Source organism: Pollicipes pollicipes, unplaced genomic scaffold, assembly GCF_011947565.3.
Source record: "Pollicipes pollicipes isolate AB1234 unplaced genomic scaffold, Ppol_2.1 Scaffold_7231;HRSCAF=8579_pilon_pilon_pilon, whole genome shotgun sequence".
NCBI lineage: Eukaryota > Metazoa > Arthropoda > Thecostraca > Pollicipedomorpha > Pollicipedidae > Pollicipes > Pollicipes pollicipes.
In genome coordinates this window covers 39,234,953-39,251,288 of record NW_023597034.1, presented here as the reverse complement: position 1 = coordinate 39,251,288, position 16,336 = coordinate 39,234,953, and the positions used below count along the sequence as shown (strand labels likewise).

Below are 16,336 nucleotides of genomic sequence, written 5' to 3'. Positions count from 1 at the left end.
GCAGCATACTTTCAGCATGAATTGCTGCGTCAAAATTTCCAACGCAGCCATTGGATTAACAAGGTACGTTTCTTCGTCGCGCTGAGCGGTGTTTCGGATCTGGACCTTGTTGGACTGTGTGTGGTCTGGCCGAATGCGACAGTGCTTCGACAGTGACTCTACAGTCGAGTGACTGCGACAGTGACTCCACACAGCCTCATCTTCTATGGAAATGGCGGGGCGAGATGCCGGAAATGCCGCTGTGGTCCCCTCTTTGCGGGCGAACGCCATGACCTCTGCCCCCTCTCACGCCGCCGGCCCGAGCCGCACAGCGGTGGACACGACTGAGCCTTCACCTGTTCCCGTGCTGTTCAGTGCTGCCATGGCGCCGCCCTGAACGCCGCGGAGAGACAGAGCACCGCTGCCGGCCGCCAGTCGCGGCATCCAGAGAGCCTGCAGGGCGGACACGCCGGACTCGGCGGACCCGCTCCCTATCCTGAGTCTTCACAGCCCCACTGGAAGTTCCACGCCGGGACAAAGGCGCCCACTGAGCTCACTCGTCCTGGCCTGGTCCCCCGACACAGAGCTGCGTCTCTTGACTGCGTGGCTCTCCCGGAGAGCTTCGCAGCGGCAGCGCCCCGCTGCTCGTCCAGATCCCACACAGCGCTGGTGCACCGGCCACAGGTCACGGCCCTCGATGGGGCGCCGCAGCCCGCAGGACGTCTCCTCGAATCTCACCTCCGTCGCACGGTGGCGTGAAAAATGATCGACAGTTGTCTCACAGCCACCAACGGCGGTGCTCCTCTGCACGGGCCACCCGGAGCACTGCACCCCGCCGACTCCCTGCGTGACTCGGAGCGTGATTCATCGGGCCGGTTCCCGCACTAAGCTTCAGCCTTCTTTGTATGCAGGTGACGCCCTGGCCGACTCCGGCGTCCAGCGCGGCACCTCGGCGCCGTCCAGCGCTATCCCAGCTCCGCGCCGTCCGCGCGTCCACTCACCGCGTCTCCGAGGAGCCGATGCCGCTCTGCACCTGTGCCGGGCGACGACCACTGACTGGCAGCGCGGCTGGACCGGCGCCGCCGCCGGCCCACGGCGGGGGAGGGAGGGGAGGGGTGCTGGCCGGAAATGTCTGCCCGCCGCCGGCGGACAGGTGCCGCCCCGCCGGCGCCCGCCGCAGGACACGGGCACCCGCCCGCGACTGCACACGGCCGGTGCTGCGGTCACGGTCACGACCCCGCGCCGTCAGCGACGCGAGCATGTCTCGGCACGATCGGCCGTGCACGCCAGCCCTGCTCGCCCCCCCCCCCGCCGGCCGTGCCAGCCGGCTGTGCTTGCCCCCCCCCCCTGCCGGCCGTGCCTCAGACCGTGCCTCAGACCGTGCTCGCTGCCGCGACCGCGGACCATTAGCCGTCGAGGCCCACCGACCAGACCTTGGACAGCTCGTGCAGGGCTGGGCGGCGGGGAGCGTCTGCGCACTCGCCCCACGGGAAGTGGTCCATCGAGTGGTGCACTGACTGCTGGCCCGTTCGTGAGGCGTGACGGTACTGGAGTGCCAGAATAACCATGTTCTGGAAGGGTGAATTATGTTTTTTCTGCGTTTAATAACCAGGATATATGACCGCAGAACGCCAAAATAAAGCATACTAAATGAAGCACCCTGACTGTGAGCTTATGTCCAAAGCTTCACTGCTACAAAATACGTGGAAAGAACCGTGTCACGTCTAGGATATGCTATAAAGATTGTTCAAAGCTGGCCGTAAAACGTGCCCCGATGTCTGAAAAGTGGGTCTGTTCTATCGTATGTCATAATCGTTATCCCATGTTGACAAGTTTACGATTCATTAATAGGGGACGTCATGCTTGTACCGGAGCATTTTACGATTCATGTAAGACAAGCGCGTTGGCATTGTTAACACTTTATACTGGAGGTCTTCTCGTCATGACTAGAAACGCACACTGCTGTCCGACCAACCGTTGGACTGACGCTGACTAGAGCGCCCCTGGCGGCCGTTAAAGGCAGTCGCACTTACGAAATGCTCACGCCCGGCCGACCGGGCGTTGAAAACGCGGCCGACCGCGCCGCAGGTGTATGACGTCACTACCTGCGACCGCTCGCCAGGCGGCAAGCGGCCGGTTCGACAGTGTGACGTCATGACCGTGCTGTGACGTCAGAAGCGGTTTGCGTGGCCTGGGTCGAACTCTGAGAACCGGCTCACCTGGCGGGACGGACGACGGCCGGCGGTTTGAAGGCGGGCCGAGGCCGGCAGCCGAGGCCGCGCCCGGGTCGGGAGGCGGGCGGGCGGGAATCGGATGCCGTGCCCGGGTCCGGGAGGCGGAGAGGCGGAAATCGGGTGCCGTGCCCGAGTCCAGGAGGCGGGAGGCAGGCCAAGACCGTGTCCGAGTCTGGGAGGCGGGGAGATGGGCTGAGGCCAGCAGCCAATACCGTGCTCGGGTCCGGGAGGCGGGCAGCGGGAATCGGAGGCCGGTCCGGCGCCTCAAATCGGTATGTTTCAAATCACATGGTATCGAGAGCTCAGCGTTTTGAGGCCGTCTCGGAAACCACGGCTGGACCTGTCAGTGTCACTTAGCTCAGGCGCGTAGCCAGTCGTCAATGGGAGGGGGTAGTGGCGGCCGGTTGAACCGTTCACCAAAGCAGACACAATACATCTCCGGATGTCGTGTAGGGAGGCATACCGTCTTCACCTCACATACGATGTCATGCTAACTAACACCACAATGTAGCTGGCCTTGCAGTTTATGCATGTCGTGTTAGGTCATGGCAGGGCAAAGAAGGCCAGCATCGCCAATGTGCGGCACCATAGTATTAGCAGAATGGCGTGATTGCGTATCTAAACTCTGACCAGGCGTGCGATGTGACGTCCACCATACCTGACGTTGTGCTAAATATCACTGACGGTCTTCGCGACTCACTAGCCATTGTGTACAAAACAAGCTGTGCTGCTCTGTGACTGATGGGCGACTGAAAATGCTGTTCCGTGTCTGCGTTTTAACATCCGCAAGATATTTGCCTCCCTTCCATCAGACATGGCCATTTGATGGAATTGCAAAGTGACAAACAGCAATGGCCGAAGGCCGTCACTAACGCCGGGAGCTGAGAAAGCAGACGTCTGAAGACGACAGTGGTAATCGCCGGGAGAAAAACTCGGAGCCGGCGCTTTTCCTCTGGCCTGGGAGCGTGCAAACCACGTACCGAGCGCTTCTCCGTCCGTCCTGGGAGCATGCAAACACATACCGCGCGTGATCGCTAGTAACGGATGCTCTCGTAAGCCAATGACATAACGGACGCTCTCGTGAGCCAGTGACGTCAGGGAGCGCGAGGGCGGAGCTCTCGAGGGCCATGCCGGCGGATGGGGCCGGATGCCGAGCACGGCGGCCGACGGCCGGCGGCGGCGGCGGCGGCGCAGGCACCTCAGCCTGAACGCATCACAAGAGACGAGCCCGGACCGGCCGGCCGCCGCGCCCAGCCTGGAAGCGGGCGTCGGGGTGATGTGGCATACTCAGAGTCCCGCAAACAGACCTAGCCCAGGTGTGCTCCTCACGCCCCATCGGAGTACTGGGGGCACAGAGACACCGCAGGCTAGGGCCGCTAACGAGGGTGCCGCTATTTTCCGATCACGTTTTGCCGGGTCGGTGGGTGATTTCGTCTTTGGAAGAAGCCCCCGGCGACTTTGTTCGACGGTGCACCGATGACCAGGCGGCGAACTCAGCCGTCTGACCTAAAAGACGCTGAGACTCGCGTGCGTCGATGCATGCCGCTGCTGCGCTTTAAGCCATTCCGGCGTGGTCGCGCCGGTTGCGCGAACTCCAACCGACTTTAACTGTGACGGCACACGGCGTCGGCCAACGGGGACAGCGTTGTCGAAGGGGCGTGGAATGCGACAGCGTCACATCACGTGACACGAGCCGACAGTCGTCGCCGCGGGGCGCAGTGCCGCACGTGATCGATGTGCTTGAAGTGCTGCCTGAGTCACAGTGGCCGCGGCGTCGTCGAGCCTTCACAACTGGCACTCGCGGGAAATCGATAACAGGACAACAGGTCGCAGGGCTCGCACACCGCTCCCCCCCCCAAGGTGTCGGCCAGCACGTGCTCAGTCTCCACAGGACTTCGGCTTTCTGCAACCCCACCTCGATGACACCCGATAATATCAAGGGCGCCGTACAACCGGCTTTGTTTAACTCAACTGGAAGCGGTTAATCCCCTGTCCACAACACGAGCGTAGGCGGAGGCGGGAGGAGGGCACGGGGGAGGGACAGGGCTGCTCGCAGGTTAGGCCAACGCCTGCCCGTGCCAGTGCCAGCCGGCGCTTGGTACGCGGTCACGGCCACCGCCCGGTCGAGCGGTCTGCGCCGGCCTGGCCCAGGGAACGGCTCCGCGCTCGCCGCGGGCCGGCGGTCCACACGCGGACACGGGCGCGCCGCTCCTCGGCCGCACATCGGCCGTGCCCTGCGGCTCCGCGCGGCTCCCACGCCGGCCGGCGAAGCGGAGCCGTGCCGGCCAGCGGCGGCGGCCGATTGCGCTGACCTTGGGCGGGTCGACCGACGGCGTCAGCTGACGAACGGCCGGCGGTGATTGCGGCGGCACGCGGCAGCAGAACCCCCTCCGGCACCGCGCCGCCCCCCCCCCCCCTCTCTCCCCGCTCCGCAGCCAGCGTGACCGGCACCTGCTCGGGGTCAGCGCCTCGATGTTCGGGCGCGGATGCCGGCCGAGAGAACAAAAATAGCGAAAGGTCAGGCGGCTCCAGTCGTGGCCGTGATGACAGCCGTGAGGGCACGAACCAGCGTTTTAATTCTCTCATTTGGACGCTAAAAGGGGTGACCAGCTAATGCTTTGAAAAGAATGCAGCCTGTCGGAGTTCTGGGAGCCACGCGGTTACTGAGGTTCATGCAGGGCCACAGGCGCCAGACGGCAATTGCAGATTTAGAGTTCCAAGACGCACACCCAATAATCAGTCAACGAGGCTGTGAACGTTTGCACCTGTCTTCCAGTTACTTCCAACCATATTACAATTCATGGGACCCGATTCTGTTTTTACTGCTGCTTTGTCGCACGATCTGCATAGCGATTATAAAAGGTAACATCATTATTATGGTACAGGTCGGTAGCAGCACCTATGAGTTAACAATAACTAGGCAATAGGAAACAGCAGCCTTTACATGCGTTGAAAATGCAAAAACTTGTCCCAATTTCAGTACTTCAGAATGAGCCGAACATTTCGATTCCAAGAACTGGTTTTCAAACGCAACCCATTGCTACCACAGGTAAACTTTACCGCTTTTACGCTTTGTCTTCCACGGTGACGCCACGGACTAGGACGTTGCTGTAATGGAGGTACGGCCCATAAGTGTTCGTTTCTCGTTAGACCAGTATTGAAAGCAAAGCGTGCAATGCAGCGTGAAAAGGAAACTCTGAATACGAGGGAAGGCGCCAACATAGGCAGTGAGCGTAAGTAGGAATCTTCTCATGTAATTCAACAACGATTTATCAGCCTAAATTGGGATGTAGAGCTGCACAATATTTTGGCGTGGTTTCCCAGTGCATTGGTCAGTTCACTACGACTATCTAGAACTTGTTATACCGGATAACCTTTCCGTGTGTAATTCCTATGAGATTTGAGTTGGTTGCCTCAGAATCCAGATGCGCCGCGAGCGCCTCTGTCTGTCGTCCTTGAGCTTTGACCCGGCCGGCGGGCGGGCGCCAAAGTGAATGGGTAGACAAAGCACCTTTGGCAACGCTCCCTTGCTCCTGTGGACTAGTTTTTCCTTCGTGCTGGTTCGCAAGGCCGCTCCATAACCGGCACTTGCAATGATGAATATCATCACAGGCCGATGTCAACCCTTGTAAATGAATCGCCCAAAACTTGGCACGACTGGACACGTCTAAAACATGGCCGGAACAACTCTGACTAAAGAGCAGGCGTTTTCCACATCATCCCTGGTCGGCAGGGCCGGTTGCAACGTCAGCGTATCCCTGGCCAGCCATCCGCAGCGTACATCAAGCATGGGATCCAGACCTCTTCGCTCCTCGATAAGCGATTACGTAACGCGTTCGTGTCCGGTGTAGTCCATGGTGAAAGCCGGATGCATAGATCATTTCACGGGGTTTCAAAACCGGATCAGGCGTCACTTACTGACCGGGAAAAAATGACGCAAAACTGTACAGGAATCAAAAACAGTTTTGTTTTTCCTCAAACGGCTAGCAAACCAAACGGGATGTGAGGTGTGAGAATGACTACGCCAGCTTTTTAGTAAAGGTGTCGTTCCTCTAACATCTCTTTTCAGCAGACAGATACTTCTTACGACAACGGTTCATTTTCCCGACATCACATGTCATTTACTGCAGCGGAAAAGAACGGGATTGCAGCAGCTATCGTCTCAGTACAAGGTGAGCTGCCTCGTGTGCATATGCCGGCCGTGCCGTCCGCCAGGTCCGGCGCCCGGTCGCCAGGTCCGGCACCCGGCCGCCAGGTCCGGCTGTCCCGGCCGCCAGGTCCGGCACCCGGCCGCAAGGTCCGGCTGTCCCGGCCGCCAGGTTCGGCGCCCGGCCGGGGCGTGCCGTCTCGGCGCGACTGCAGCTGCTCGGGCCCCGCGCGGCCGGGCGGTGACGTGAGGTGTCACCGCGCGCCACGACAGGGCCGCCGCCGCTGCCACAGGTGCGCGCCGGAGCTGGGGCTTTCCGAGCGAGGCTGGCCGGCGGCCACGGCCGGCCGGCCGACGTGGGCCGCGTGCAGCTGACATCGCAGTGCCGACTTAGAGCTCCTCTCTGCCGAGCTAGAGCTTCACACTGCTGAGTTAGAGCTCCACCCTGCCGAGCCAGAGCTCAACTCTGCCGAGGTAGAGTTCCACTCTGCCGAACTAGAGCTCCACAATGCTGAGCTAAAGCTCCACACTGCCGAGCCAGAGTTCCACTCTGTCGAGCTAGAGCTTTACAACGCTGAGCTAGAACTCCAAAATGCAGAGTTAAGGCTCCACTCTGCCGAGCTAGAGCTCAACTCTGCCGAGCTAGAGTTCCACACTGTCAAGTTAGGGCTTCACACTGCCGAGTTAGAGCTCCACTCTGCCGAGCTAGAGCTCCACCCTGCCGAGCTAGAGCTCCACTCTGTCGAGCTAGAGCTCCACACCGCAGAGCTAAAACTCCACACTGCCGAGCTAGAGTTCCACTCTGTCGAGCTAGAGCTCCACAATGCTGAGCTAGAACTCCAAATCGCAGAGCTAGGGCTCCACTCTGCCGAGCTAGAGCTCCACACCGCAGAGCTAGGGCTACACACTGCCAAGCTAGAGCTTCACACTGCCGAACTAAAGCTACGCACTGCAGAGCTACAACTTTGCACTGCCAAGCTAGAACTCCACACCGCAGACCTAGAGCTCTACACTGCAAAGCTAGAGCTTCACTATGCTGAGCTAGGGATTCACACTGTGCTTTCACACTACTAGCTGGAGCTCACCGCTGCCAAGCTAGAGCTCCGCACTACCAAGCTAGAGCTCCACAATGCTGAGCTAAAGCTCCACACTGCCGAGCTAGAATTTCACGATGCAGCACTTGAACTCCATACTACCGTGCTAGAGCTCTACACTGCATAACTATAACTTCACACTGCCGAGCTAGAACTCCACACCGCAGAGCTAGAGCTTCACACTGCCGAGCTAGAGCCCCACACCGCAGAGCTAGAGCTCCACACTGCAGAGCTAGACCTTCACTTTGCTGAGTTAGAGCTTCACACTGTGCTTCCACACTGCTGTGTTAGAGCTCAACAGTGCCGAGCTAATGGTTCACACTGCCGAGCTAGAGCTTTACAATGTTGAGTTAGAACTTCACATTGCCAAGCTAGAGCTTCACACTACCGAGATAGAGTTGCAGATTACCAAGCTAGAGCTTCACACTGCTAAGCTAGAGTTTCACATTACTAATCCAGAACTTCACATCGTCGAATTAGAGCTTCACACTGCACTTTCACTCTACCAAGTTAGAGCTCAATACTGTCGAGAGAGAGCTCCACACTGTCGAATTAAAGCTCGAGCTTAATCCTCGCGCTCCGAGTCTGAGGTCGAGCTCAGGCCTCCGATTCGGAGAAGTCGGTCGGCGGTCGGAAATGGAGCGGCGCTGCTCTGCACGCCGGCTTATGGTTTTCACACAGCCGCACGGTATGACCACTTCGTTAACTTCTTAACGCAAGACTTTGGTTTTCGTAGTCATACTAGTGTTGCCTTTCAGTCCGACTACCTGCCGCATCGATGAGTCAGCAAAATATGCATAGAAACTTCCCCCATCGCGCTTTGAGCACCGATGTTGTGATACTGAAGGCGAAAAGACAAAGCTTCGGGCTCAGCTTTGAAGCACATTGTAGGACCGTTGCCGTGCCGCAAAAGCGTATCGAGAAATGCAAATACGCCATAGAGCATCAACTCGCAGGCGAGCATTTTGGCCCTCGCATCTTTGCTGGCATTGTTCCTGGTATTTGGAGAGAAAGAATGTGACCAAACCTCGGCAGACAGAGTTCTCATATCCACGGCGAGGAGTTTCCATTCATTGTGTGAGTATACGATTTCTAGGCCCAAAAACAGAGAGCGTCCAAAACCATCCACGTATCTTTTGTCTTTGAGTCGTCTCCTTTGGCCTCTTGGTATTGGTCAAGTAGTTTTCTCAGATTCGAAGACCTCTTGGACACAGCAAGAAAAGAACCTTTTATGTGTCTCTGTGACCCACCATCCGAACCTTGGGCCCTCTGACCCTTCGCATTTGGAGAAGCCAGAGGTGGTGTTTCGAGGTGTTCGCCTTTCAAGTGTACCAATATTCAGCCGAAGTGAACATTAGACACAATGCTGCTTTATGTTCCTTTCAGATCAGAGGCCCCTGTACCACTCCACAAGCACTCCCGAAAATTTTGCTCGGGCGCGGGCATCTTCCCCCCACGGGTACGCGGAGTCCAAGTTTCGAGCCACTCCTGCAGAACCCAGACCCTCCTGGGGGCTTTTTGTGTCATCTAATCGTAACTCGGGCAATTTTACGTCTGAAAATCCTGTTATGGAGCATGGACCGTCTTGATGGTCAGATGCGTGTGCTAGGAGCTGGGAGCATTACCCTAAGGCGGTTAGCGGGGAGCATCGGCTTCAAAAGGGCTCAGGCGCGTCCACTCTTAAAAATTTCTTGGATTTTCCGACCCACTGACTGGAACAGCGCTGCTCTTCGCGCGATATGCTTTTTCCTGCTTCTGCACTGATGCATTCAGTGGTTTTCGGTCAGTGAAAGACACCCGCCGTGGGAAAGGCCATTGGACGCTGTAGGTACGCTGTAGGAGGTACCGTGACTTGGGTCAGTCACAGTTGGCTGACCGCCACCAGCGGTGTGTTCACAGACATGCTTCCCCGCGGGGGTGGACATCAGCATGGCACCGCACAGCTCGCGTCGGGCGGCTGAGTGAGGCGCGGGCTGGGCTCTCGAAAGATCACGTCACGTAGCCAGTGAGGCGACGTCATTAGCCGGTTTGAACCGGACCGTTCTCAGAGGGCGGTCGTCTCCCCAACACGCAGCGTCCCTCCTGGCCGCCGCCGTGGTCAGGGGACAGCGCACACACGCTGTCCCTTCGAGCTGTCGCCCGTCGAGCCTTTGACCTGACCACATCCGCCGGCCACCTCGACACCGTCCCGTCTAGTGACGCGGCGCGTCGGTGCGCAGGTGACTTGTTGACCCACCGGGCGCAGGCGCTGTCCCTACCTTGGCACTGGGTGTCGCAGGTGACCTGGTCGTAGTTGCGGTCGTGCGCGGCGCAGATGTCGGCGCAGGGCCGACACTGGAGCACGTGGCGCGAGCAGAACTCGTGCAGGCCGCAGAGCAGCTCGTGGCACGACTTGCTGGAGGAGCTGAGGCCGGCCAGCGCCGGTCGGCCGGTGGCCAGAGCCGAGGCTAGCATGCGAGCCGGCCGCGCAGCGCACATTCTCACCGAGAGTCGCCGCCGGTGGCCGGCTCTGTCTCAGTCACACACAACAGCGCGCCGGTGCGCCGCCGGTCCTCCCGGTCCCAGCCACTCACAGCGTGATGCCGACAGCCAGGTCGGCGGGTACAGCTGTCCGTGGTGACCCGGCACGCGCCGTCAGCAGGCAGAGGCGCGGACACGGCGACCCGCGCTCGGCACAGGCGCGAATGTTCGCCGCACAGCAGCTCTTGAGCGCTGCCCCGACTCAGTTCACCAGTCTTACTGACACGAGAGCAAACCAGGCTCCTCGACTTCGGAGTAATCCTACCGCACGTCCTCGCTGCGGGGATCCAACAGCGAGTGCTTCCGCCGCGGAGTGGTCCACGCCGACGCACAATCGAGTCCATACGCCGGGTGCGCCGGTCCGCAGCTCGCACGTCCGCCGGGGCCTGCGCACCACACCTGTCGGCCGCGCCGCGATGTCGCTCCCGCGCGCGCCACTCCACGGTCGGCCGGTCGCGATTGCCGCGGCGGCCGAAGCGGCGCCGACCGGTCCGCTCTCTCCGCACGGCCGGCCAGCGGCGCGAATTCCGGGAAAACCGGCGGCGTAATGGCCTTTACCGGCTCTACGCCCCGCCCACTCAGGTGCGCCGGTGGGCGGCCGCGCGCAAGAAGGGCCCCGCCGCGGCGGCGACCTGCGCCGCTCGGGCCGCTGTTGCGCGCGGCCCCTGACACGGCCCGTGCGGATGCTAACGAGAGGTCCGGACTCGCGTCCCAAGCGCAGCAGATCGGGCCGCGCGCAGGGACAGCGGGGGACGCGAAGGCGGGCTGGAGTACGGGCGGCCGGCGAGGACCGGGCGGTGGCCGGGGCCGGGGCGGGAGCGGCCGTCGGTGCTACGTGGGCCGACAGGCTCGGCCGTCCTGCTCCCGGGCCGACGGACGCGGGGCGGGCTCCGGGCGGCGCGCCGATCCGAGAGCCGTGCTCCCCGAGGACGCTCACCAACCCTCAGCACCGGTGACTGGTACGAGAACAAAGCCCACAACCCGACTGCTTGAGCCCGGCCGAACCATCGCCGCTGACGTGTGGAGGCCGAGCGTCGTCGGGTGAGGCGGCCGGTCGCAGTTTTCGCGCCAGACATCGTCAGAACACCATCCGTAACCCGCCCGGAACCCACCGTCTGACGGTGCGCAGTCCCCTCTCGATTTCAGGCCACCTCCGCTCGTGACTGATTCGACTCGTTCGGCACGCCGGCTCCGGTGACAGTGACAAGCTCAGAACAATACAAATGTATTAAGGATCACACCGCTGCAGGACGTCACATTTCACAGGTAGGCGGTCGGTAAGATTACCTATTTTTGGCACGTTATCGATCGATGTCAGCAAACTGATATAAATATCAGTGATCAAACCCATCACGGAACATCCCCGCCTGAGCAATCATTGCGTACACGGCAACAAAACTGTTATCACCACACACATTCAAACCAAGCAGCGACACTAGTGCCTGACTAGGACCACGACTAGCCTTCCATCTGCAATCCCGACTCCATCAGCCTCAATCCGGTCGGTCATCCCAGCAACTACCACCGAGCCCCGACAGATGTCAGCTCTGTCGCTCGCCCTCACCCGGCCCCGCCCCAGCGCAGTGCTTCACGCCGCGCGCCCGAGGGCGGGGCTACTCGCGACAGGCACACCCTGTCCGCAGTCGGGCCGTCCCCACATCGGGCCTGCACTAGCCAGCGGCGCGTTCGCGGCACGCCCAGTGTCAGCCACAACACACGGCAACGCGGTCGGACCGTTTGAAAAGCGGCCACGGTACGAAAGTGCGCAAGCTTCCCAGACCATGCAGTAAAAACGCGCAAGCTTCCCTGACCATGCGGTGTAAATGTTTAGAGCATTGGTACAATCCAGCACACTGAGTAAATCCACAACGATTAAAAAGGACGTTTTAAAAACATCTCATTGATGCCAGTTCTGCCCGTCACTCTCCCATTCCCCGAGTTTCCACTCCGTGAGTACGGATTAGTATTAGTTACAAAGCTCGTATTCACAACCACAGTCACACCAGGAAGGGGTCACTCCGGCCGGTCAGCTGGCGAGGCCCACCTCAACAACACACGCTATCTACCGACCATCGCCGCTCCTCTGCCCAAAGCCCCACACTGACCATAACGCGGAGTCGATCTCCCACACAGCAGAAGGAAGACCGGTAGCCGGGTCGGTGACTGGCCGTTCTCGGCGCGCTGGGGAGAGCGCCGGCGCCGGCGGTCACCGCCGGGCCGCACCCCTTCTGACGTCACCGCTCCCTCTGACGCCAGGCCGGCGGCCGCGCTCCGCCAGTGCCTGACTCCACGGGACAAGGCGCGGCACCTCACGCGACTAGACCGGGGACTACGGGGAAGGCAGCACCACTCGAACCCGCCACCAGGCGACACCGCGGCCGCACCGCGCGTCCGGGCACCGTCGGCGGCCGGGAAGGCGGCCCCCGCGCGCGGCGCCGAGGGGGAGCGGCGGCCGACGCCACCTCCGCCGGCGGCGCCGGCGACATCTAAGCGGCCGTGTTGACCTTGGTGGCCACGATGCACTCGTCGTCGCACGCCTTCAGCACCGTGCACTGCAGCGGGACGGCGACGGCGTTGGGACAGGCGTGAGAACGGCCACCGAGCGGACACGCACCACTGATCCGGCGGGTGCGCGCATCTCATTCTCCAGTTGGGGCAAAAACCGTCAATACACGTAGTTATTAAGAGTTCAGCGCCTCTTCACGGCGAACTGGGCGCCTACACACGTTCTGCGCCATTTATGTGCCTTACATTACCACACCAGATGTCATAAGATGTCACGAGCGTGGTTTCCTTTGCGGTTGGGGCGGGGGTCTCCCCAACACTTGGAGACCAAATCCAAAGCAAATCTCACCCAATCCAACCAAACTGACACCAAATCCGGGGGTAAACCTGATTTTAGCGCACTTTGTGGCTGATCGTCGTCGGTACGTACCAGCAGCTCCTTGCCGTCGTCGAAGTCCTTCTGGATCTGCTGGCCAACGGGGCCGTCTGGCAGCCGCAGGTCACCGCGCGTCTCGCCCTTGTCGTCCATCAGCGTGCAGAAGCCGTCCTCGATGTCGATCAGCTGTAATGGCGCGCGCCTGTCAGGCCGCCGCAACACCCCGAAGGGGGAGGGGGGCAGGAACGGATCTGTTATGACAAGCATGAGTCGTGGGCTTTTCCCAGCACACATTCATAGCGATAACATTTTATTTCAATAACAAACATCGTGCAGTACAGCATTTTTACAGTACCATGCACAGTTCTCGGGTCGCATTATATCCCGCAACTCTACTGCAGACGAACTGGATTACCAGAGCGTGTCGTATGGAGTAGGCTTCAAAGGGCTCCAACAGGGAGACATGGTGTTCAGTGTAGATTTGAGGTTTCGTATCTGGATTGATTCTGCGATTTTTAATTCAACATCTTCACATACCTGCTGCATGGATATTTCGAGCAGCACAGCATCGATTCAAATAAAAGTGTCTAACCTACACTTAACACAATGACTTCCTCTTGAAAGCTTTGAAAGCCTGTCCCATATAACACTATCCAGTTATGCAATTTCCCTGCAATAGATTTGCTGGATGTAATACTGTTTTAGAACAACGTGTGATATTCTTAAAATGGTTTTCTGCAAACTTGTGATTTGAATCAAATGTCTGCTTCATATGCACGCACTGGGGAAAGCCCACAGCTTATAAATAAATAAATAAATAAATAAATGTATATATAAACATAAAACGTTTTCTTAGACGGATTCTTTCTTTCAAGAGCAGCGACTTTCCTTATTTTCCTCTACATACGTCATGTGATCATTGTTAACTCACCCAGCATTTCCATTACATAACAACCGTGACTCATCCTCAATCCATTGAATTTCCTTCTCATCTTTGATCTCCCGCCGACACCGTCACGCGACGCCCGTGATCCGTACCAGCGTCAACGTCATGTACCCGTGTGACCCGCAACATTTCTGTGATACCTCCTCGGATTCCTGTGACCCCTGTGACCTCTTTAACACCTGTCCTGTGAGCCCCGTCATATATCCAAGCACTTCTTTACGATCACCATACTCCCTCCCAGCACCACGATCACGCCATCCATACGATCTTTCCCAGCAATCCAGCATCGACGCTGTGCGACCTCCGTGATCTATCTCTCCCAGCACCCCGGCATCAGCGCTGTGCGATCTCCGTGATCTATCTCTCCCAGCGCACCTGTAAGTCGAACCTCCGCACCACTGGCACGTCCATATTGTGCGTCGACGGACAGATGTCCTCATATTTCTTGCCCACAAAAATGTCTATGCCGACCATGTGGACCTTGGCATGGCCGTGCTTTCCCGTCTTGGAGGTAGACATCTCGACAATCTTGCAGGGGCGCCCCTTCAGCATGACAAAGCCGTTCTTGCGCAGAGCCGAACATTGCATAGGGAAGGTAGTGGAGGCGCCCGAGTCGCCCTGGCCCTCAAACTCATTGTCCAGGTCAAGGTCAGCCATTCTGTTTTGTGTGATGAGCTACCTGAAATGAAGGGGAGGTGTGATACACCAAACTTCATGACTGCTATGTGACCAGTGTAAGCCTTGAGCCATGTTCATACTGATGTGCAAAGCTGTGAATGCAGCCAAAGAGAGCTCCAGCAATGACAGTTCTCAGGATCTTACACATGCTGATTGGGTAAAGGTGCAGGCAACAGCATATCCAAGAAAAGGTAGCATTAAACCAAGCTCGTTCAAAGGTGTACACAGGCGCTACCTGTCATGAAACAAGGTGCAAGTTTTGGTTATGGATCCAACTCACAAGGAGTCTGATTTGCATTATTTCATGTCATGAGTTGTATATTAGTGTGAAACATTTCATTGCACATCATACAGCTAACATCCCAAGTGCAAGCAGCTTGTGTGACCCACGCTATGTTGCGACAGTTTGTTTTTTACTCAATCTTGGACTGCACACACACTTGGTGGCACTTCTTTCACACATAAATGCATCACCAATTTCCAGAATGGTAACCCTCCTTAGCTTCTACATAAATTGAGGGCAGCCCAACAATAACCTCTGACACAAAAGCTCCACCCATAACCCTTGCCCCACACCTATTATTTTTCCATGGAATAGGATTTAAAAGAATGTTGTAATTACAGAGCAAGGCATTGATAATCCTAGGTTCCTTTAACCAAAAAAGGTACAAGATGGCAATAATATTGGCATCACGGCCAATAATATAATCTGAATATGGTGATAAGCAGTATCAGAGTCAGGATGGCTTATCCTCAGTCTTGACTTGACTGATAATGTAGTGACCACTGCAAAAGTGCCAGAAAAATAAAGTAATTATCACCAGCTACATCTTTTTGATACTGAATGACTGTCATGATGCAACAATAATTTGAACATTAAAACTTATAAACTTTTGTCATTTACCATGCAGAAAATTATCAACAGTAGTCATACAGCCACAAAACCTTACCATGTAACATTTATCAGTTACCTTTCCACACACAAAAACTATAATCATACACCAGCAAAGTATACCCACACATGTTGTTAGAATCATACCAGGACCTCCAAAAGGCTCACCCTACTAATCAAAAGTTCAGGGGGAGGGGGTTTGGCAGCTGCTCCGGAGATTGGAACCACACCATAAGATGTGCACTATAGTATTTGCAGGGCAGATGTTTAACTGTCTCAACCTTCCTCAGAACACTGCTGAAGTGATGAGGGCCCCTTCCCCAACTTGTAGTCAATGACAAAAAGCACATGCATCTAGAGAATCCAGCAGGGGCACCCCATTTTCCTAGAATATGTAACATTAACTCTATGGCAACATGAAAAGTCGACCTCGGAATCGGTTTTGGGACCCTCCACTTTCTGTGACATGTTTCACCTATTAAAAACGTGTGCAATATATAAGAAACAGCAGTATCACATTTTAATGCCTAAAAGATTCCAATACGACCCTATGTCAACGTTTTTACACACACGACAGGCCCCAACCAGGGAGATCGAGACGGCGAAACCGAGATGCCCGGTGCGTCGGCAATGCCGCGGTCCCTGCCGCCGTCAGCCGGTGCGGCATGGAGCTGTACGACAATCAGCTGTTGCTGAAGAAAATATCGCCCAATCGGCTGACACCGGCTGTCCAGTGACGCACCTCATGACTTCGTGTCAGTTTCGCGAAATGGGGATTGAAAACGTTGCTAGATCAGTAGATCAGTAGCGCAAGCACGGGAGGGAGGGGGGGGGACGGGGGCACATGCCCCCTCCTGGGATCTGAGGAGTTCTTTGAGCCCCTCGAGAATTACGATAAAGGGCCCTATTTGAGGCGGGCCGTAGGTCGTATTCGGGGGTTCCGTCCAGCCCGCAGAGGCGGACAT

General features: G+C 57.6%; 1 protein-coding gene across 6 annotated transcripts; it reads right to left on the bottom strand.

Moving 5' to 3' along the window:
* Nucleotides 1-11,183: 11,183 nt before the first annotated feature.
* On the bottom strand, nt 11,184-16,028 carry LOC119109708 (eukaryotic translation initiation factor 5A). Of its 6 annotated transcripts, none has more exons than XM_037233446.1 (4): nt 15,942-16,028; nt 14,177-14,480; nt 12,910-13,041; nt 11,184-12,526 (listed from the first exon to the last, which is right to left on the bottom strand). In XM_037233446.1, exons 2-4 carry the CDS (start codon nt 14,456-14,458, stop codon nt 12,461-12,463), a joined length of 480 nt encoding a protein of 159 aa, XP_037089341.1. In that variant the 5' UTR covers nt 14,459-14,480; nt 15,942-16,028; the 3' UTR covers nt 11,184-12,460. The 6 variants fall into 6 exon arrangements, with proteins under 6 accessions (XP_037089341.1, XP_037089343.1, XP_037089340.1 ...); XM_037233448.1 differs by having other exon boundaries at nt 14,177-14,476; nt 15,942-16,021; XM_037233445.1 differs by having other exon boundaries at nt 15,957-16,007.
* Between the last annotated feature and the right edge of the window lie 308 nt (nt 16,029-16,336).

Coding starts and splice junctions, on each gene's coding strand:
- LOC119109708 (XM_037233446.1), bottom strand. CDS start 14,458: ATGGCTGACCTTGACCTGGACAATGAGTTTGAGGGCCAGGGCGACTCG. Junction 13,042..14,176: donor TGCGGAGGTTCGACTTACAG/GTGCGCTGGGAG, acceptor GCGCCATTACAG/CTGATCGACATCGAGGACGG. Junction 12,527..12,909: donor ACGACGGCAAGGAGCTGCTG/GTACGTACCGAC, acceptor GTCCCGCTGCAG/TGCACGGTGCTGAAGGCGTG.